Raw genomic sequence first — 21,786 nt, forward strand, 5'->3', positions numbered from 1 at the left:
ACTTAGGTGTATGGTGAGACTTGAGAGCTTTCCGTGACAAGAACAAGAGACATATATTACAATTCCCAGTAAAGAGCAATAAGAACATAGAGCGTTGAAATACAGTTCATAACATTGAAATTAAGTACTCCATTTAAAAGAGTGATCAGATGTGTCATATTGGTGGGATGAGGAAATATTTCACTTCAGTGTTTCTACAGTGACACTTTCTCATTTCAATGTTTTATGTTCTCATCCTTTCAACATAAAAGCAAGAGCAGAGATTGAAGTTCTTTAGTAATCATTTCTTAGGTGAGAATCTACTTGTACATCAATTAATTTTGACATTATTTTTCTTTTTATAGCATAATTGGTTTAAATTAGCTGTAAACCAGCTTATTTTGAGTTCACAAACAATATGTGCAAACATAGCTGGCCTTTTAAGTATTTAGAGGATAAACTAGTAAATAACAGGGTTTGTCAAGGTTGGATCATCTCAAATTAATCTAATTTATTTCTGTAGTAATGGAGAAGTGGCAAGTGGTGGTTTTAGTTTGATACTGTCAGTGTCATTCTAGATCAAGGGTAATAAAAGCATTGAAGTATTGCATCGGGAATGGGTCTTTGCGGTTTCCTTGTAGCTGATAATGTTGGTTTTCATTTCTCAGGTAGGCAGGCAGCCCTTGGCCATTTAATGTCTACCTTGCCAATAGTATGGCCGTATGACGAAGTACTGAGACTTGTTGAAAAGGGTGTAATACCTTCCAGAGAGTGCACGTTGTAACTGGATGCTGGGGAGCTCTCAGTATTTCACAGAGTGTTTGAGATGCACAGATGAGCAGGTGTTCTCAATAGCAATGTTGTCTGCAGTTACCAGTATCTGAATTTTAATGTTGCTGTAATCTAGGATAGAGGCTGGTTATTTAATATTTACTGACACTGTTTTCTTTACTCTTTTCCTCTTGTAATTTTTCCCCCTTTTACTGAACTGTGTCTGCCTGATCTCTCTCAATCCTGTATGTTCAGTTACTACAGTTGTTTTCATAACTCGATCCATTTCCCCCTTCCCTTTTTTTCCTCTGAACTATAAATCTGTGTAGAGAGCTACACCTTATTCTCTACTTTTTTTAATGCCTCTGTTCAAACTGATGCTGATTTAAGAACAGAGTATATATATTTCCCCTCCTCCCAGCCTGTCCTTTTGATTTTTTTCCTTGTTCTGCTGAAAGCAGTATTTTTTTGCCATCATTAGGTTTGCAGCATCTTCTTGTGTTTTTTGTAACTCATACTTTTGTTACCATAATTACAGTCTGGTTTTTGGTGGACATTTAATTACATGTCTTTGCTACAATTTTGTTGATTTTAAGTTATTTCAAATATAGCTAAAATCTGTCATCTATCTTTGAAAGTTCCTAGGAGAAAATAGCTTATTACATACTTCTGAGTATTCCATTCTGCTCTCATTGTACCTCTGTTGCTTCCTTATGCTCCCACCCATATTTTTTCCTCGACTTTGCTTTTGTCTTGCCTCAAACTTCCTTTTGCATTTGTTTTACGTATGAAACAATTTACATTTCACCCTGTAAATCTCATTTTGACTTCTAAAACCTTTTTGTTGTACTTGCTTATCTCTATATTCTCTTTTGATGGCTGCCATCTATGTCTTCCAAGTACTATGATAATGTATCACAATATGTAATTCTCTTTATTTCCTGGTTAAAAGCATGATTTGTTTAAAGAGTAGACTCTACAGTGGCCTAAATACATGATGAGGATATTGTTTAGGACTTAGGATCCGGAAAGTCTGTTTTATTTGTGGACCGCATTTTAGGATAAGATATATTTCACAACCTCAAGAAAGCCTGAGTAAATCTGTGCTTTTCTGGGTAGAGCTTCTCGAGTGGAATTTCATAAGCACATGCCTGGAAAGCAGCAGATTGTGAGGCAGGGGAAGTGAAAAAAGGATTGTGAGGTGGCTTACAGAATTTAATTTTTTAATGCAGATCTTCTCTCTCCTAAAACCAAAACCAATACTGTCTTGTATTTGAACTGGTTAGATTCTATATGCATTATGCAATACATCTGTAACAACAGCTCTGGTTTTCATTTGGAAAGAAAAGGGTGGAGACCTTTAAGGTGATTGTTATGGTTTGAGTGGGTTCTTTTAAATAGCTGTGAATTGACCATGAGGCAAGTGAGCTTTGGGGTTTTTTCTCTGGTCAGTCGGGGTTTTCCTCACTCTGCTTCATGGTTTTCAGCCTGGACCACCAGCTTTGTAAGATGTGGTGTGTAAAATGTGCTCCGGGGTTGCTGAGAGGAGGATGCTTAGGATTTAGTGAGAACTGGTTGCTTCGTATCCACATATGGCATAGTGCTATGGTTTGCCCAGAAGTTAGTGAAAAACTGAGACTGATCATTGTCTGGGAAGATGGGTTTTTTCTGTCCTGTTACAGATTTTTTTGAAAGTGTTCCTTAAAATCTCATATGGAAATGTCTTTATATCGTTAGAAAATGAAGGAGTGCTGCTGCACAGCAGGTTACACCAAACTTCATTAACTGGATTTCCAGATTTCACTAGAGTTCCTGTTTCTCCAAATTATTTCTCAAAGCAGCATATTTCTTGTCTAGCCCAGATTAATTTCAATCATGTTGTCTCTATGCCTGAGCTGATGTCATCAGACTTGACAGGATGACTCATACTGTACTTCCAGTGCATAACATTGGCATCTGTGTCCATCATGTTCTCTACAAAAGACTAAATGTTGACAGAGAGAACTTTAAATGAAAATTGATTCTATGAGTCTTCATGGGTCAGAAGCCTGATGATAATACAGAGTTTCTTCTCTGTATTGTAAGCACATCCCCTTAAGATGGATTGAGATCACTTGTGTTTCTTTGTCCTTTTTTACTGATTTGAGGTGGGGAGCATTAATTTGCAACACTGCAAGGTGTAAACATTTCTTAGGAATCATTTACGGTGAATTTCCTTAAGATGGGCTATGAGGCAACCTAGTATGTTGCTGCTGAAAGTGGTCACCTTGATCCCACAAACCATGTCCTTTGTCTTAGCTAGACAGTTATTTTACTTCTTGCTTTGGTGAGTTAAATCAGCTCAACAACAAAGCAAGTACTCGCTTTCTTTTCATGCTGGCTCAGGCAGGGAAATCCACCCACAGGGTGGTAGAGCCAGCAAAAGACAGGTAGTGGAAGTGCAACATCTGCAACTAAGTGGGTTGCAGGTGACTAGGACTATTTCTTCAGCTGTCTAATGGAATTTCACCTTTCAGGAAGCCAAGTAATGCTGACAAGTTATTTTGCATGTGTTTTTTTCCAGTTGCTTTATCACCTAATACCAATATTCCATTTGGTTTTGAGGAACTGGATCCTTATCTACTAATTTCAGTATTAAAGGCAATATATATAACAAAAAGGCTTGTACCGGGACATTTTTTGTTATTTCAGAATTATAATTTCAATTTCCAATGTTGCTAAGGTAAAGTTAGGTCACAAGGAATTCAGCAATGCTCTTGGGTAGAGAAGGTGAAGTGTATCCCAGTAAATGTTGTTTTATCTAAGCAGCTCTACCATAATTTTGATGTTGAAAATCCACTCCAGAGACTTTGGACATTAAGGATAACATACATTTCTGAAAGAGCATGTACCTCATTGCTTAATGTCATATAGAATTGGTTTTTACATTTATCAGTTCCCCTACATTTTATTACAGCAATGACGATAGGCATTTTTTGATATCAAGCAGATGTCAGCTTAGATGTATGCTAGAGCTGAAGTTTGTACAACTGCAAAAACCTCGTTTGGTTTTGCCATTTTCCAGTAAAATGTGACTAATTTCTTTAGATCGTTTCCTTTGCATGTTCTGCCTCAGCAATCATGCAAGTGCGTTTGTTGCTCCCATAAAGAGCATCACCTGAGCGCTGATCTCCATCAAGCTGGTCAGTGCTGTTTTGAGCAGTAGGTTACAACCTTGAAGTTACATGTAACAGAGTTCTAGCAAAATGCTTTTTGCTATTGTCTAAATGGTAGGCTGAGAAATTTCAAAGTGGTGTTACAAGAAAGAGAATTCCTATTTCAAAAGAAATCCTAATACATCTTTTTAATTCTGTTTATTATTAACCAGTTTTCTTAAATGCATAATATATAGTGAAGTTGAAATATCAGCTGAAATGGCACCTTTTTTCTTTTCCTTTTTGCATGTGTTCTGTGTGTTTATAAACAACTCACTAGCAAATGCCCCCGTAAAGAAGAGATGTCTATCTCCATGCTGGTTCTTGAATTTTCTCAGTGTTTGTGTGCCATATGGTTTTACAATAAGGAAAACTCCTCAAAAGGCATGTAGGTGGACTAAAAGAAGAGGAACTAAGATAAAACTGAAGAAAACTAGTAGACAATTTTGTTCATTAAATGCAAAAACCTTAACTTGATACTGGGTATACCACAAGTAGGAAATTTTAGCTAAGCCATAAAGGTGCATTAGAGTGTTTCTTTGGGGTAGTATTTTCTTAACATGAGTTGGAAAACAGAAGTTGCCCGGAAAAAGTGAAGAAGAAGAAATTTTATTATTCTATATTTAGTAGTTCACCACATTCCTTTTTGCTTTAGACTTTCCTTTAAGAAATCTAAACCTTTAGAAAACTAATTTTGCTGAACTCTTATAAAGCCTCTGTGTTTCCAAAGCATAGAAATGACATAGCTGTTGTATTATACATAAACTGTTGAATGTCACTATTGAAGGTCTTACCCAAGTATGCTAAATCATCAACCTGGACCAACGTTTGTATTTGTTATTACTTTGCCGTGCAACAATTTCAATGCAGTAATAGCCGTTTCTCTGGATCCTCCGGGTTCTTCTCGGAAAGAGGTGTCAGATGTGTCAGGAGTTAGGCACCAGAAACACGCTTGGATCAGTATTAGAAAAGTTCACTTCCAGCAGCAGCAGCAGCGCAAATTCCCATCTGGGAGAAGTGAGTGGTAAGCAAGAGCGTAGCAACAATAATACCAAGACTGGAGAAGTCCGTTCCTTTCCTGTGACAGGGCTGACACTGGCAATTCGGTTGTCATTTCTGCAGAGTTGTTACAGCAGCACAGGGGCCTTTAGGTACAATATTCAGTTCTTCTTGGAATTGGTGCATGGTCCCCGCTACATTAAAAACAATTAAAAATGGGGTATTATTTTCTGTTTCACTGCTAAGGTGTTTTATGCTTCTGAAAACATAAGCCTCTTCTAAAAACACTTTCAAACAATTAATTTTCATCACTGAAGAAAGTCAGGATTTAAGACATAATCTGTGATTAGTATATGATTTCTGCAAGTCTGGGTTATATGGAAGAAAGTAATCTCTCCAACTACCATTGCAGATGCTTCATGTTTATATCATGTAATTCAATAGACAAATAAGATCTATTTAATCCTAAAACTTTGTCTGGCATCCCATATCTCTTTTTGGGGGGGAGAAAGGAGGCACGTTGCTGAGTAGGGAATGTATTGTGAGCAGAATTCAGGCTGGAATTTGTCTTGGCTAACTTCGAGCATCTGCAGTATAGACATCTGCACTTAAACCACAGGCCGGTGTATTGAAAATACACTGATTTGGAAAAGAGGAGGTCAGTTTTCACGACTTGGAGGAAAGCACCATGTGGTCTTAAATGCCAACATTTGAAGGAAAACCCATTTCTTCGTAGGATGTCACATCTGGATGCCATTATAGGGCAGTAAAATTTGTGTGCTTTCCATCAAGATTGTTTTGGAGATCCATAGTGCTTGTTGCAACAATATCAAAGCACCAAGTGACTTTGTGGCTCTACTAAGGCCAAGGTGGCTGCTGAGGTGCTTCTCACTTGGTGAATTAGGAGGGTTTGCTTTGTAGATTTCAAATTAGAAAGAATTTATATGAGATTAAGAATGAATAAAGTGTAAGGATAGGTTTCCACAGGTGATCTTTAGGTCCCAGGTAGCCTGCTAGTGACTCTGGCTTCCCTGTAATTCTTCTAGCTACTGCTCAGTTCACTTTAGCGTATTGTGTGAAGTGCCATCCTGAACAGAAGGTTACAGAAAAGGAGCAGATCTTTGATACAAAGACTCATCAGTCAAACTTAGCTTTGAAAATCTCATCTATCTCTTAAGAGTTGCATATGGAGAAGTTAAGATTTCTGGACTAGGTTCTTCTTGTGAGTGTTCATTTCAGGGTTAGCTGGCTGACGGGCTAACATCAAGATTTCACATAAGTCACAGACAGGGCTGTTATCTGTTAAAATTCAATGAGAAATGCAGACCAAAAAAATCCCTAGATTTTCTGAAAAGAACTACAAAACTAATTGCAAATAACTGTCTACAACTGTGTTAATTTTTCTAGAGCGTATTATTTTCTTGCTAATAAAATATGAAGTATTTTTTCCAAATGTGTATGCATCCCCATGTAATATGCTGAGCAGTAAATATCAGAGTTGCTGTAATCAGTGTACCTTTATGTTACTCAGAATTTTTGTTCATATGTTTTGAATTTAAGTCCAGTTTATCTAAGTATAGATAAACCATCTTAATGGATGAAATTTTGTTATTACATTCTCCACTTTGTACCTTTCTGCTCAGCATGACATTTAATGAAATTTCAGAATAGCAGTAGCTCTCTAGTATCTATTATTCAAACACCACTTAGAAAGACATCCAGAAAGATGTTGTTTGGTCTTGCAACGATTTGTGATACTTTTTTTAAAGCAAAGTTAATGAGACGGCAGCTATGTTTATTTAAATGGATTTAAAATGTTCAAGATAGTTCTGAATTGTAAGATGCATATTTGTTTAATCAATAGAAGGTTTTATCTGAGATTTTATCTATTTTAAGAAGCAGATCATCTGTGTTTGATCACAATTTTAGTATAAAGTACCTGTTCTTCAAATTGAACACTACAAATAGATTCTTATTTTTCTTTTTTTTACATTTAATTTTTTTTTCATAGGGGGACAATTTCGAAGAAACCTGGGCACCTATTGACAAAAACAAAGCAGAGGAAAAAGCGAAAAAGAAACCAAAAAATGAAAGGCAATCATACAGAAATTATGACGAAAAAGTTAGGTGGAGCAGCTCATCATCCAATTCCAGATGACCAGGACACATCAGAAAATGAAGAGGATGATTCAGAAGAAGAAAACAGCAAATCATTGTGTACGTTCAGTGGAGGTCCAGAGGATCCAGTAACAGTAAGTGAAGAACAGCCTAATGGTGATGATGAAAACCTAAAAGAAGCTGAAGCAATTTCAAGAGAAAGATTTCCCATTGCTGTGTCTGAGGTCTCAACGATGTCAAACAGTCCAGTGGAAAATGAACTGCCTGTAGAAAGTGATCGTTCACTTCTAATAGATACAACCCCTTTGTCTACTGAAAACGTAACCAAAAATGCATTCGATGATGAGGACACACATGAAAGGCACAGAGAAAATTTTTGTGGAAGCAATTTCCTAAAAATAAGTAATGATAAAAATTCCATCCAGGGAACAGAAGGCATCCCTGAAGATTATAACACCCCACTGTTAAGCACAGAAAACAAACTCGGATCATATCAAATTACGTGTGAACCTGACGTGGAAGCTAAACTGTTAAGCTTAAATGGAGAAGGAAAAGAAACCTCTCAGTGTTACAATTCAAATGTACATGATAATATGCCTGATAATAACACAGAGGAAAAAGGTGTATTAAAAGCAGAAGAGAATAGCTCTAACGCCTGGGCTTTTTTTTCAATTAATTTACCTACTGAGGAATTGCAGCTGGGCTTTGATACACAAGCTCCTCTCTCTTCTTGGTGTGAGGATAAATTTGTAGGTGAACAAAGACCCCCAAAAATGAGGAAACCCAAACAAACTCATGCAAACGGTTCACCACACCTAAACTGCTATTGGTCAAATGGAGGATTGGTAAAGGAAAACCATCAGGTAACAGTAACTGAGGAGGCTGGCAATGTAATAAGCAATGGTCTGTTGGAATCTCCAGGTGGTGAAGTGCACCTTGATTCCCTTGTGGAAGCCGGGGCCACTTTCATGCAATGTTCAAGTGAAGTAAATGGTCCAAGAAATGATGCTGCACCGATTACATCGAAGAGGAAAAGACACAGACGAATTGTCAACTTGGCACCAAAGTTTAATCTTCCAAGACAGTTTGCTGGTACTACAGAGGGAGGGAAGGAAGTCCCAGTTAAAGATTATGTTCCTGAAAAAAGTGTTTGGGAAGTGGAGGGAAAGAGCTTTCTAAGGAAGGACCTTGGAGAGGAACGTGAACAGGACCCTGCATTGCAGGAATATTCTGCACTTTACAGTGGCACTGAGGCAACCTGTTCCTTACCTACCCTGGATGCAGATGTTCTTTTAGATGATATTTCTTACATTCATCCAGGACAATCTTCTCCTGTGCCAAAATATTCCTGCAGGGTTTGTGTAGTTTCCAGGACAAAGGAGGAGCAAGCTAGAACTCTTAAGCAACAACAGGTAGTTGATGAAAAAGAGAGTGAGCCTGAACGAGTTCCTTCAGAGGTTGCAAACAGCCAACCAGATATTTTGTCTTCTGTTGTTTCTGAATATCCAGAAGATTCTAGTCTATTGGCAAGCTGCAGTGAAAATGTGCACGAAGCAGATGACCCAGAGCCAGCAGAGGCCTCACAAGTTGAAGATAATCAAGATGTGAATATGAAATGTAGTTTTCTGGGACTTCCTTTATCATTAGGATTTGCATTTCAGCTTGTGCAGCTCTTTGGTTCTCCAGGTCTTCCACTGGGTAATGCTCTTCTCACTACTTCTATGTAAAAAAATAACCAACCAAACAAAAAGAAATCATAACCTCTCCAAAACACCAAACAAAGCAAAACAAAACAAAAAAACTCCAAAAAACCCCAAACCACCAAAACGCCTCATTGCAGGTACCATAGTGTAGGTACCAATATGTCAAGTATTGATCCTATTGAAAGGAATCACTGCTGCTGTAATGATTATTTATTTTATTTTAATTTTTACCTAAAATCTTCTTCAGTCTCTGTCAAAGGTGACATTGTGTTTGGCCTCATATTTTTAGTCTTCTTAGTAACAAAGACTTACTAACTCTAAATGCAAAGCATGCAGCTCTTGTTGATGTTTTAATACATCCTACTGAGTAAGACTTTACTGTGGTTATTACAAAACTAAATGAAAACATGGTACAATATGTTGTTTCCTTACATAAAGGTTCCATGTTTGTTTTTATAGTCCACCATAGTAGCATTCCTTTTTTCTTTATTTATTAAAGTTTTCATAGACCCTCATGTGGCTTAGATGCTGTTCAAAACCTTTCCCAGAGTCTAATTTAATTCGAAATTGAGCATCGAACTTACAAGATGCATTTTCAGCTAGTGAATACCTTTATTTTAATTGTGCATGACTGAAAAGTGTCACAGTCTTTTATACTTGCCTTCCAGTTGTCATATTTTTGTACTTTCAGTTTAATCTTTTTAAGTTAGCAGTTAGAAGTATGAGATCCAGTTGTCATATTTTTGTACTTTCAGTCTAATCTTTTTAAGTTAGCAGTTAGAAGTATGATGATCAGTCCTCAAAGGAGTTGTGTGTGGCAACCACAATTTCCAAATTTAGGGCAGGCTAACAAAACCCTATATCACTGTAGCCCCAACAACAACAGCCATGTGTTTGGAAATCACCCCAGGATGTGGTGCTGTGTATGCACCTGCTGAAAGAGCCGCGTTCCCTCTGCATAAAGTTCTGCGATTTCTTTGGTCCAAATTTAGTCAGTGGAGAAACAGTAACTTTGGTCAACAAATAGAATTTAAAAGCACAGACCTTTTTTTCAGCACGTAGACGTTTACACCTGTTTGTTTCAGTAGAATTTAAAGTTAAGCATGTATTTGCATATGAAAATCTTAAGATGACAGCTGAGGTGGAGCCTAGGTCTGTTTATCTGCCCAAACTGACCTCAGGCTTCTTTGTTTTTATTGTAAAAGTTTATGGCGATGCTACCTGCCAGAACAGTGATGCAAAACACTGGCAGCATTGCTGGGCTTGGTCCCCAGAGGACCTGCAGAGCTGCTTTATCTGAATCTGGCACCACACACCGAAGAACTTGCCATATAGAGCTGAAATAGAGCAGAGAGGTTCTGTGTAATACCCCAGCTGTTACACAGAAAACATTTTTCTCCTCCAAACTTGGTGAGTCTTCATATTTGTGATCTTAGATTTCATTATCTTAGAGGGAGTTGGCCATGACTTGAAAAAAGGGATCTTCCAGGAAAAAAGAGGCATTCAGAAACACTCAAGAGCTTAGTGAATCACATGTCATTCTTCTCTGAGCCAGTAGCAAATAAAATTCTTTGGTATTTAGATGAGTTTCCTCTGGAAATAACCTTTAAGTAACACAAACCCACCCCGACATCTCTCTAAAGCCCTGCCAGCTTGTGATCACTATTTGTTAGAGGTTTTTTTTCCATCAAAATTGCGTCTGCTGCTGAAGCCTTGCCACATCCTCATTTGACTGTAATTTTCCTACGACTTCGAAAAGTCTTGTGCTTTTTTGTGGCCTGTTATATATTAATAGGCTACTACTTATTGATGTACACATCTGAGCTCTAGTATTTTTACAGGACTGGCAATTGCAGTGCATTTTTATTGAAATTATTTTGGATGGAAGAATTTTGGGAAATAAATGTATTTGGTTATTTCTAAATGAAAGATTTAGTTGACTGACATGCTTGTATGAGTCTCATATAAGCTTAGAATATATTTCAGACTGTTTTCTTACAAAGATTCTGTTCTCAGCTTCTTAAACAGTGTTAGAGTTAAAACGTTTTAGAAAGTAATTTCTATATTGAAATTGCACATATTCCTATAATTAAACATTTTAAAGGTTGTTAGTTAAGTTGCATTTTTTTAATTTATGGGCTGAAAGCTGTCTGTTTTTCTTGTTTGTGCCTAGTTTTAGGGGAGTATGTGAGAGAAATGAAAGTGTTGTAGGAAAGCCTTTGCATAAATAAAGAAACCAAAACCAAATCTCCTTCCCCTTCCTCCCCCTGCTGTGCACTGGCCTTAGATTCTAGAAAACCTAAATTCTGACTTTGCTGCTGGCTCATTTAACTATCTGCTGATTTTTTTAAAAAAGTATATATATTTAACGTGTGCAAAAATTGTAATTCAGTGGTATATTTTGGATATGGAGAGATCTGAACACTCAACTGCAAAAAATATTTTCTTCTGCAGAATCCTTGTTGCCAGATGATTATATAGTTCCTCTTGACTGGAAAGTTTCAAAGATGATCTATTTACTGTGGAAGACCTCTGTGGAGGTATGGATTTTAGGGGATTTCGGAAGGCTTTCCACTATTCCAGCTGTAAAGAGGAATTCTTCAGTTCATAAGCAAGATTTTGTTCTTTGATAGTAAATTTGCTATGCTTTTTTTTTTTTTTTAATACCCACAATGAGGAGATGGATGTTTTACATACTCTTCTGAATATTTCCAGAACCAGCTTGCGGCCATGGTAGGATTCAGGTTTTGAATGATCAGCTTCAGAAATGTGTACAAAATAGTTGAAGGAGATAAAAAGAAACCAAAACCCCAACTCTTTTCCTTGATACTTGTGTCCTGACCTAGCCTATGTTCATTAAACAGAACCTACCATCATCATGTTGTTTTCTTTATGTTTTTCTTCCATCATCTGAGCAAATTTCGTCCTCCACTACCTGTAGCTTCTTCATGGCTACTTCTACCAAGAGCTGTAGCAGAGAAGTCATTCTGAGTAACTGACAGCAAATTAATTCTCCTTGTCTAGTTAGAAAGTGTTAACTTACAAATTATGGGGTTTTTTCCTATTGTGATCGTTGCTTTGTGAAAGTTTGGTTTAATTTAAGGAGCCACTGTAGTGTCTGGTAATGGAAATAAGGAAAATTCTGTAAATACAATGAAATTATAAATTATAATTATTTAGTAGTTATAAAATAGAGCATGGACCTTGTTCTTTCCCAAAATAACAAAATCTCTTGACACATACCTTCTTCTTTTCTTTGAACTATTATCTATTTTAGGAAAAACAGAAAACAAATGGATTGCAGAACAGAAACACCTTGGCTGGTAAGTGTATTCTGTGATACAAAAACCGTATCAAATACTTCTTGTTCAGAAGAGAAAATAGTTAATGGTGAAATGTGTTGAAGGTTTTCAGCACAAATGAGTGGTAATAGTCCTCTGTGCAAAAGTATGAGGATGTGATAAATGAATTTGTGCCTCTGTTGATTGTGTACATCATATGGCAGAGCTACGGTTGCTGGGAATCATCACTTCACGTCCCCTGATGCAAGTGCTGAAATTCCTTGCCTTTTAAAGTTTCTCATATGGAATTAATCCAATACTTAGCTCAAGTTTACCCATTCCAGATCAGAAACACATTTAACATGAAGAAGTCTTACTTTAGACTTTATTTCTCTGAAAGTTTGAGCATCTTCAACTTAGTTAAACTTAATGATCACTAGAAATTGCCAGCATAGTAATAGGTCACACACGTGAGCAGCAGAAATATCAGGGTTTGTGGGAAGCTCTGGGGTTGCATTAATTCCTGCAATGTAGGTGTTATGGGATAAGGTTGCTGATTGTCTTTTCCCATTATTTCCATATTAGTTTAGTACAATTTCACAAGTTCCCTAATATGAGATTAAAAATCTCCTTGTAAATAGAAGTATTCTGATGAAATAAAAGCTTGTTCTAGAAATATTCTATCCTAACGTAATATAAATGACAGACTATGTGAGATAGTTTCAGGTGTCTTTGGCTGCAGTTTGTAATTTCTTTATTTTTAGATGATATTATTAGTCTTGAAGATCTAAACAAAAATTGCCAAGACGATCAAGAGTCTTCTGAAACTATTCCAGAAATGGAGCTGTTTCAAGGGTTGATAGAGGAGAACATCATGACCTGCGCTAGCACTGGCTGCCTGGATGCTGTGTTTCATCAGTCATGACTGACCAGCTTTAATTCTGCATGAAGGAAAAGGTAATCAGTCACACTTCTGAATGTGTTTTCATTCTCGTATTTCACCAAACATCTAAGGAACATTGTTTTTTTCATAACTTTTAAGGTGCATTTAGTATCACCCAACTTTATTTTTTTTTCCTTTGTGTGAGGGTTGAGGGTTGCTTTGGCTTGGGTTGTTGTGGGTTTTTTTAAGCCTGAATGGGGAAAAGAGAAGGCAGCATTTTGCTATTAAAGCCATATTTTATTTTATTTTATTTTTTTTCTCTGAAATTTAAAACCTGTCTGGTGAAGTGAAAGGAGTGGTCTAGGATGCCTGAGAGCTGGACTTTGTTCCCAGGTTGATTATTGTGGCAATCTGTTGAGAGTCGTGTCATCTCAGTCCTGTTTTCCTCGTCTCTTCTGCATGGAGAGCAATGCTGACTCTGTTCTGGGTCTAATTAGGAAAAGCACTGTATGAGCAATAAAACAGTATTTCACCAAGTTATGGAAAAGTGACAGTTCTGCTTTTCAGTAGAGAATCAGCAGCAGGAGGTTGCAACAGGAGTCCACATACTGAAGCGTTAATTTTTCATGAATGTTTTCTTTTGGTATGACAAAATGTGCTACTGAGTATTAGAAAGTACGCTACCGTGTTCATGCTTGTCTTGTGCATTTTTGAACCCTTTGGTAACTTGGCAAAATTTGTGCAGTTTGTTTATGAGAGATATTCTAGCCAGATTGTGATAAGAAGTAAGGACTTCTGGATCCAACTGGAAAGTGCTAGTTTAACTTCTCTATACCATTTTCCATTAGTTGTTCCTTACGAAGTGGAAAACGGATTAATCTGTAGCTTTAAAACAAACTGAGGTACACGGAAATAAAATAACTTGTACCACGGGCAAATTGAGCCAGAAAAAAACAAAAACAGATCCTGAGGCTTAAATTTTTCCCGTCCAGAGATCACAGGACCACCGGAATATCATCCATGTGGGGTCTGACCAGGGGTCTCTGTCACCCGATGTCCTGTGCCTGACCGGAGCATGAGTCAAGGGTTGCAAGAGGAGTTGGAGGCAAACGTGTGCTGTGTTGGGACAGTTATAAAAGCAGAAGTTGACATTTTAAAAGGTTTCTTAATTTTCCCAGTGGAGGCTCACAACAGAATTAAAGTAGTTGAATAGTTTGAGTTGGAATTGAAACCTCTCAAATGGGGTCTTGATTTGATTATATGCATTTTTATGTCACTGGTGACAAAAATGACATTGCTGGTCATTTACTGATTAGCCTGTACCAACTACTGATGTAGGAAGATGAGGGGAATCTCTCTGAACCTCATAGTACAGACAGCGCTGATCTCGCAAGGTGCTGTCAGAACACATTATTAATCACATCAAGAACATCTGGTAGTGGTACTGTCCTCTTAGATGGTCAAACGCTAAAATATTTGGTAGACAAATAAAAAATACTTTCACCAAACATTTAGCCCTATGTCATCAACAATTTTTTATAAGTTATCTATTTATAATGCTGCAAATGTGAACACGTCACAAGAAAGATTTTTGCTTGTGATACTGACTGGCTGTCTCAGTGTGGAGCCACTAAGCTACTACCCCAAAATGTCCAGGTTTATTGGTTAAAATGTTTTTATGCTAAAAAAACTAACTTGGACAGCTCTATTCTTTTCCCTGAAAAGAGTTGTGAGAAACCTGGAAATTTATTTATTCATTTATTCCTTGTGTGATTCAAGAAAGGAAAGGCATTTGCAGAGTACCCTGTCTTATTGTCCATACCTTTATCTGATTGCTGCATCCAACAAACTGGTTTTTTTCTATTAGAATTACCCGCTTTGTCTGTCTGCCATGCTGCTCCTGAAATGCTTTTGGCCTCCTTCTCCTGCTCCTCATGAATGCAGCAGAAGTGTCCTGTGTCCTGCAGCCCCGTCTGTTCCTCAGCAGCCACTTGGGGCTGGTCTGAAGCAAAATGGCATTAAACCCCGGGTTGTTACCTGAGCTAATACTCTACAGCACTGGCTTTTGTTGGTTCTAGGGAATGTAGAATTAAAGCGAGGCCTACTTAGTCATGAAAGAAGACTCCCAGTCAGTGTTTGGTTTTTAAAAAAAAACAACAAACACAACCAACCATCCAAAACCACAAACCCAAGGTATGGCATGCTCTGCACAGAAGGACTTGGTCATCAAGATCTGTGCCCCGATCAGGTGGTGAAGCTGGGGGTCCCTTGTCGCAGATGAAGGCTGTGTGAGGGTTGATTGCTGCATGGTCCCATCCCCACAGCAGCTTCAGAGCACAGCAAAACCTTTAAGCTGGGAGTCCTAAACTGGTTGTTAGGGCTTTGTGTTGGGAGGATGAGGTAAGTTAGTTGGTAAGGTTTTATGTTGATGGTGTTTTGGTTTTTTCCCTCTAGTTGAACATCTGAAATGAGTCCTTTCAATATCTGAAGAGTGCCTATAGAAGAGCTGGGGAGGGACTATTTGCCAGGAAGGGTAATGATAGGACAAGGGGAAACGGTTTTAAATTGGAAGAAAAAAGATTCAGATTAGATATCAGGAAGAAATTTTTTACTATGAGGGTGGTGAGACACTGGAACAGGTTGCCCAGGGAAGCTGTGGATGCCCCATCCCTGGAAGTGTTCAAGGCCAGGCTGGATGGGGCCTTGAGCAACCTGCTCTAGTGGGAGGTGTCCCTGCCCATGGCAGGGGGGTTGGAACTCAATGATCTTTGAGGTCGCTTCCAACCCAAACCATTCTGTGATTCTATGAGTCAGGGAAAGTCCTGATGGCTGTTGGAGGGAGAGAGTCCAACCATCTACCCTACTCTACAAAGTCATCCCATGTCCCTTAGCACCGCATCTAAACGGCCCTTAAACACAGCCAGGGATGGTGACTCCACCACCTCCCTGGGCAGCCTGTTCCAATGCCCTATCACTCTTTCGGTGAAAAATTCTTTCCTAATGTTCAGTCTAAACCTACCCTGTTGGAGCTTGAAGCCATTCCCTCTCGTTCTGTCACTAATTACCTGTGAGAAGAGACCAGCCCCAACCTCTCTACAGTGTCCTTTCAAGTAGTTGTAGAGAGTGATAAGGTCTCCCCTCAGCCTCCTCTTCCTCAAACTAAACAGTCCCAACTCCCTCAGCCGCTCCTCATACGATTTGTTTTCCAGCCCCCTCACCAGCTTCGTTGCCCTCCTCTGCACTCGCTCCAGCACCTCGGTATCTCTCTTGTATTGAGGTGCCCAGAACTGGACACAATACTCCAGGTGTATACAAATGTTAGGATGTTAAAAAAATAATTTAAGAAGTATGTAAAAAGCATCTCTCAGGGTTGTTAATCGACTCGTGCTCGCTGTCAGGCACAGGATACGGGTAATGCAGACCCCTGGCCCAATCTGTTAGCCCAGGTGATCATGTTTCTGTATTCGTGTTGTGTAAGGGAGCTTTTATCCCAATGGGAGGGCGAACAGTCACAGTGTTCCTCTGTGAAAACACAGGGTTAATCTCAAGTTCTTGTGAGAGCTCCTTATTGCAGCATTGGCAGCACATCAGTGTTTGTTCTGGAGATTAAGCAAGAGATCCTGAATTAAAAAATGCTGAGATCAGTGAAAACAGTATTATTTTAGGGCCTAGTAATTCTCCTTAGACCAGGACTCCCAAGTGCCAGATGTTCTACAAATGTAGAACAAGACAACAGAACCTGATGTGAGTTTAAGCATTTATCTGCAAAATTGCTGAAAAATAAAAGCTGGCATGTTTGGGTTTGAAGTGCAGCAGTCACTTTGCAGTAGAAGACTTTCCTCCTGCAGGAGAAGTCTTTCCTCCACAACAGCCCGGCAGGCTTGAGATTTTAATGCGACAAATCTCTTGATAACACATGTTATCGCTCCTCCTTTCCCTGGCCGTGCTATTCCTGTGGCTTTGGACACAGCCAAAGGAGCTGGGACAGGCAGGACTGTCTTTTGGCTAGCATGAAAAAAGATAATCTAAAAGATACAAAGCAACTAAATTAGTCTTCCGTTATTGCCACAGAAAGCATCATCCCATGGCCAAGCTTCTTCCAGTTGCTACTTTGATACAACAATAATAAAAAAATATTTTCTCTATCCTTTGACATTTAACCGCTAATTTTAAACAAAATGAAGCAAGAGAAAGTGTACAGGATTATGGCCAGAAAGCCTCACCTGCCTTTTACCGTGCTTGCCAGGGAAACCTGGCCTAATATTTACTTAAGCGGAGAGCAAAATTACCAGGGAGAGTAAGAGTTGTGCAGAACAGTCCTTCTAGAGCTCTCAGAAAAGAGTAACCATCAGGTTGTGCTGGTGCTTCACATGAACCTCCTCAGCTTGGAGGCCCGTGAGGTCCCAAGTGAATGTAACAGGAAAAAATATGCAACGTAATAAAACAAGATGTAGCTGTGCTTTAGTAGTGTTGGTTGAACAACTATTCATTATATAGTGTTTGTGATGTGGAGAGGGGAAAAAACAATCCACCGTGTTGCTCTTCTCCTTATTTTTTAGCCTTGAGATTACTAGGTCCTTATGTCCCTAGTTTTGACATCCAAGTTTTCTTCTCTTCCTTTAACATTCTGTTTGCGCTTTTATTTTTCCTTTGCTTTCCATCATCTGCTTCCTCTCCATTTTGACTTTTGTTTTTTAAACAAATCGGTATGAGAGAGAGACTTTTGAAAATAGCAGGGAGCTGAACTCTTCTCAGTCTGAGGGTCGGATTTGCGACTGTTACAAGTCTTTCTGCAGCCTGTGCTGTTGTGATATTTCAGCAGAATCTCTTTTATTTTATTACAGAAACTTCTCACTTTGATTGGAAGGACTTCAGTTGGCCACCAAGGATTTTAAATGTAAGGAATAACCTGGAAGAAAGTAACCACCGTAGATTTTTGGTGTGAATCTTTGGCTGTCTTCTCCCCACAGCCACCCAATATCAACCTCTCTGTCCACATAATAAAAATCAAAATTGAGATAACTTTGTTGTGTGTGGCAAAAGGTCACTTTCTGAAGCTGTTTGGGATTTATACCTTCTCAGAGCATCCTCAAGTACAAAGAGACAGCGAGCACCACAGAGAAAAGAGGTGTCTGTCAACATGAGGTGGGAGCTTCAGGATCTGGTATTTAATTCACTTGTATCAGGATCCCAGACATTGCCACATGAACCTGGTAGTGATGCCTACAGGCAGGGAAAGGTGCCTGTTTCTCTGCTGTTAATTTGGTGTCTTGCCCTACTTCTGCCTGCTCTTACCTTTCATCCTGTCACTCACAATTACATCCCAATCTCTTTACCATGTCAAGTGGGAAAAGCCTTCATCAGTTGCTCCTATTCTTTCATTCAGAGGTGCACAATTTACCTTGCTTTCTCCTGAGACCAGGCTTAATACAGCCCATTAACTAGACTAATTTGATACTGTAGAAATAAGGAGAAAATTTTGCTATAGACCTGATTCGAACACGCTGGAGGAAAGATGCGCACAGTTTGTGGTAGACTGATAAAACTTTGGTAGCCAGTAATTTGATGTTTCTGTTAGTGATATTCCTTTTTTGAATTTTTTTACTAAAATTTTTATGATGTGAGGAGAAATTTAAGCTAAGAGCAGGTTTTTTTTTCTTTTTAAAATTTTTTTAGATGGGGGTTTTCCTTCAAAATTAAGGGTGATGTTTGTTCCTCAACTAGAACAGTAACCTCATCGGTAACAACTCTTACTGAGGAAATTATCCCAGTAACATGGGTGAAGTGTTGATTTCCTGGGGGAGATGAGCAGCAGAAATTAATAAAACCTCGACAGTAAAAAAATCTAAAACTTTGCTTATACAAATGTCTATGTAAGGACCATGGAGGTATGAGAAAAGTGGGAAATATTTACATATGTAGCGTTAGATAAATTACATAGGTGATTAATTTCATCCCATGTTTTTAAAACACAATTTCATGGGCTTTTTTTGTCCAAGGTGTGATTGGATTTATCTCTGTTCTGTTTTTCTGTGGAGGCTGTGAACAGGGTGAGGCTTCTCCACCAGCCCTCTGTTGCTTTTCTGGAAAAGCACAAAGCTACTCCAATGTGTTGCTGTGGTCCATAAAATGTGACATGTTCTGGGCATCTGTCTTTCAAGTGGTGCTTGGGATGCCCAGGAATGGAGTGCTGAGGTGTTGTGGATGAAATATTTGACACAGTTATGATTTAGCAGCGACTCAAGATTTATTAATTGTTTGAGGTAGATCAAAAGGTTGGGTTTTAGGGGCACTTAATCATTAAACAATTTAAGGTTTTACAAGGTGATTCAGTAGAATATATTATAAATGGCGACTTAATTGCAGATTTGAGAGTGACAAGATTTACACTAACTTTTTACAGGGCATTCTTAAATCAAAATATATGTATATACACGTGTATAAACACAAAACATACAAACGGACAGCATTCAAGGAGTCACACCAACACCACCTGAGTCTTTAACCACTCAGACCATAGTCCCTTGGCAGGGCGTGGCTCCAGTGAGCTGATGGGTGCCCTTTTCAACTCCTCACACAAAGATGGAGAAATATTTGGATCCAATTAAATATACAGACACACACACTTATTAAGGCAAATGTGTATATTCAAACACATAGCTAGGTAGAGAGGTGGATGGAAGGGGTGGTGAGCCTGTAGTTAATATTTCACACTCCTTGAGTTTAGAGTAAATACTCACCATGCATCGGCATTCCTCAACGGGCCATAATTGAGCCTCAAGAAGTTTGATTTCGCCTTGGCCCTTTGTCAGCAAATGGTCTTTAAACCTTGGGAGGTGTATGGCTGAGGGGTGTCCCACCTCAGGGGAGGTGCTGGTCACAGTCTGCTGCAATCCAGGAGAGCTCAAAGAGTTTCCACTGGAGTTGCTATTTATAGGGTCTGAGATAATTTACTTTTGTCAGGTACTTTTCCATTTTGGCCCAACTTGGATCATGAAATTTTTTGGTGCTTTCCACCAATTGCACAAGCCCAAAACTTGCTAGACTTCGAAGTTCTGGTATCCCTCAGTTTGGGCCACAACCCAGGTGCAGATGTACTAGTCAGCCAGGAGGTAACTGATGTTTGCTGCCTTTCACAATCCATCCCTGAGTTACCCTAGGACTTATCCTAGGTCGGTGTGTGGTCCAGGGAGGGGGAATTGCACCAAGCACCGAGTGGCCTGGGTGGGATGAGGGGGGATTGCACCACCATATGAGGATAGACCCAGTGCATGATGCCAAGGTGGCTGGTGGGGTTCACCCGCCATGAACGGGAGGTGGGGTGTGATGGACCAGAAAGGAAAGTGTGCTTTGGACTCACCTGAGGCACCAGTAGCAACTGAAAAGTTATTTTGATGTCAAGCAAATGCCACTCAAAGGTTAATAGTTTCTTCCTACTTTTAGTTTTCAGAGACAAATCTAAGTCCCTGTATTTTCTGTTACTGAATACTAACATTCCAGAATGCTTAAAATAAAAATAGTTTTCAAAATCTCAAGGTATTCTTGTACAGACAAAAGGCTATTCATCTTTTAGTAGAGTGTTGCCAGTTGTAGTTTAATTAAATCCCACCCTCTGCCCCATATCTTTGAATTTTAGAGTTTATGTATCTTCTTTCCTGCTACTTTTTTCCCTGATTCAGCCATGCCTTGTAGACATGGCTTTTCAGGGTGTGCTCTAGTGCCCGAGATTATTGGTTTGTGGGTGGGTGTGATGTGGTGGATTTTTTGTTTTGTTGTTTTTGTTTTGTTGTTGGGGTGGTTTTTTTTGAGGTTCAACTTGATGATCTCAGCGGTCCCTTCCAACCATGGTGATTCTGTGATTCACCTGGTGTTGGTGTGCCACATCCCAGGGAGCACAGCTTTCTCCTGGTACACACACACTCTTTTTAGTTCTCTTTGCAAACTCCTAAACTTCAGTGGTGAAGTTCAATAGTGATGTCACCCTGTGCCATGCCCGAGGCTGCCTTCTAACCAAGCTGGGGCTGATATTGTGTATGGCCCTGAGGTGGGGAGAACATGGTACCACACCAGCTCTTTTTGGGTTAATTGGAAGAAGCTATCATTTCTTTCTTTGGCTTTGTGAGGCGATCACATTGAAGCAGCCCAGGTTTTCTGCAGGGGAAATAAATCTTAAACTTCCTAAAGTTTCTCATGTGATAACGTGTTTGAAAAAAAAGTCAAGTTGCTGTGGTGAGCGTGAGGCACAGGCTCATTCATGCAGGGCAGTTATTTACCTGTATCTGCTGGGAATCCTTGTCTGCTTCTTTTGAGAAGGGGGGGACGAATGGGAGGGTGGGGAGGTTGACTCCAGTAGCTCCATAACTGTCAAAAAAGAAAAAAAAATAAGAAAAAAACGAAGAAAGATGAGCCTGTACCTGGGGTGCTGTAACTAGCTTCACTCCTCCCAGGTGCTTTGATGATTCCCTTTTTGGGGTGCCCCGCAGCTCAGAGCCCACCCGGGACGGGACATTCTCCGCACCGGCCTGTGTTCTCCCGCCTTTGAGACTTTGGAGATTAATCTTGCTTTTAGATAACTAAAGATGGGACCCGGGGCTGAGGTTGAGGGTGGGAAGCTGGTCCCGTAGCCGGGCGGTTTTGCCGTACGAGCCGCGAATGTCCTTTTTCTCCTCCTTATTTCCCCCTAAGGCCGCTTTCGTTTTCATGGGGGCAGAGTCTCGGAGACCGACGATCCCAAACCCCCCCCTTCCCTCCGGGACGCCGGTTTCCACCCGCTCCCGGGCCCGGCCGCACCGAGGGGGGGTCCGGGGGAGGGACCCCCGCGTCCCGCCGCCTCCCCGGGCCGGGGGCCGGGCTCCGGA

General features: G+C 39.6%; 1 protein-coding gene across 6 annotated transcripts in view; it reads left to right on the top strand.

The window, feature by feature from the left end:
• Positions 1-17,917, top strand: part of N4BP2L2 (NEDD4 binding protein 2-like 2) — a 42,256-nt gene extending 24,339 nt beyond the window's left edge. For 3 of the 6 annotated variants that reach the window (XM_014966165.1, XM_014966163.1, XM_014966164.1), the window contains 5 exons: positions 6,955-8,759; positions 11,219-11,304; positions 12,042-12,087; positions 12,810-13,002; positions 17,773-17,917. In XM_014966165.1, coding sequence (XP_014821651.1) covers positions 6,955-8,759; positions 11,219-11,304; positions 12,042-12,087; positions 12,810-12,970 — 2,098 coding nt within the window. In that variant the 3' untranslated portion in view covers positions 12,971-13,002; positions 17,773-17,917. Of the gene's footprint in view, positions 1-6,954; positions 8,760-11,218; positions 11,305-12,041; positions 12,088-12,809; positions 13,003-17,772 lie in introns of those variants that run through there. The other 3 variants (XM_014966166.1, XM_014966168.1, XM_014966167.1) reach the window with 3 other exon arrangements.
• The last annotated feature ends 3,869 nt before the right edge of the window (positions 17,918-21,786 follow it).

The sequence above is a fragment of the Calidris pugnax genome, unplaced genomic scaffold (genome assembly GCF_001431845.1).
Source record: "Calidris pugnax isolate Ruff unplaced genomic scaffold, ASM143184v1 scaffold20, whole genome shotgun sequence".
Lineage (NCBI taxonomy): Eukaryota > Metazoa > Chordata > Aves > Charadriiformes > Scolopacidae > Calidris > Calidris pugnax.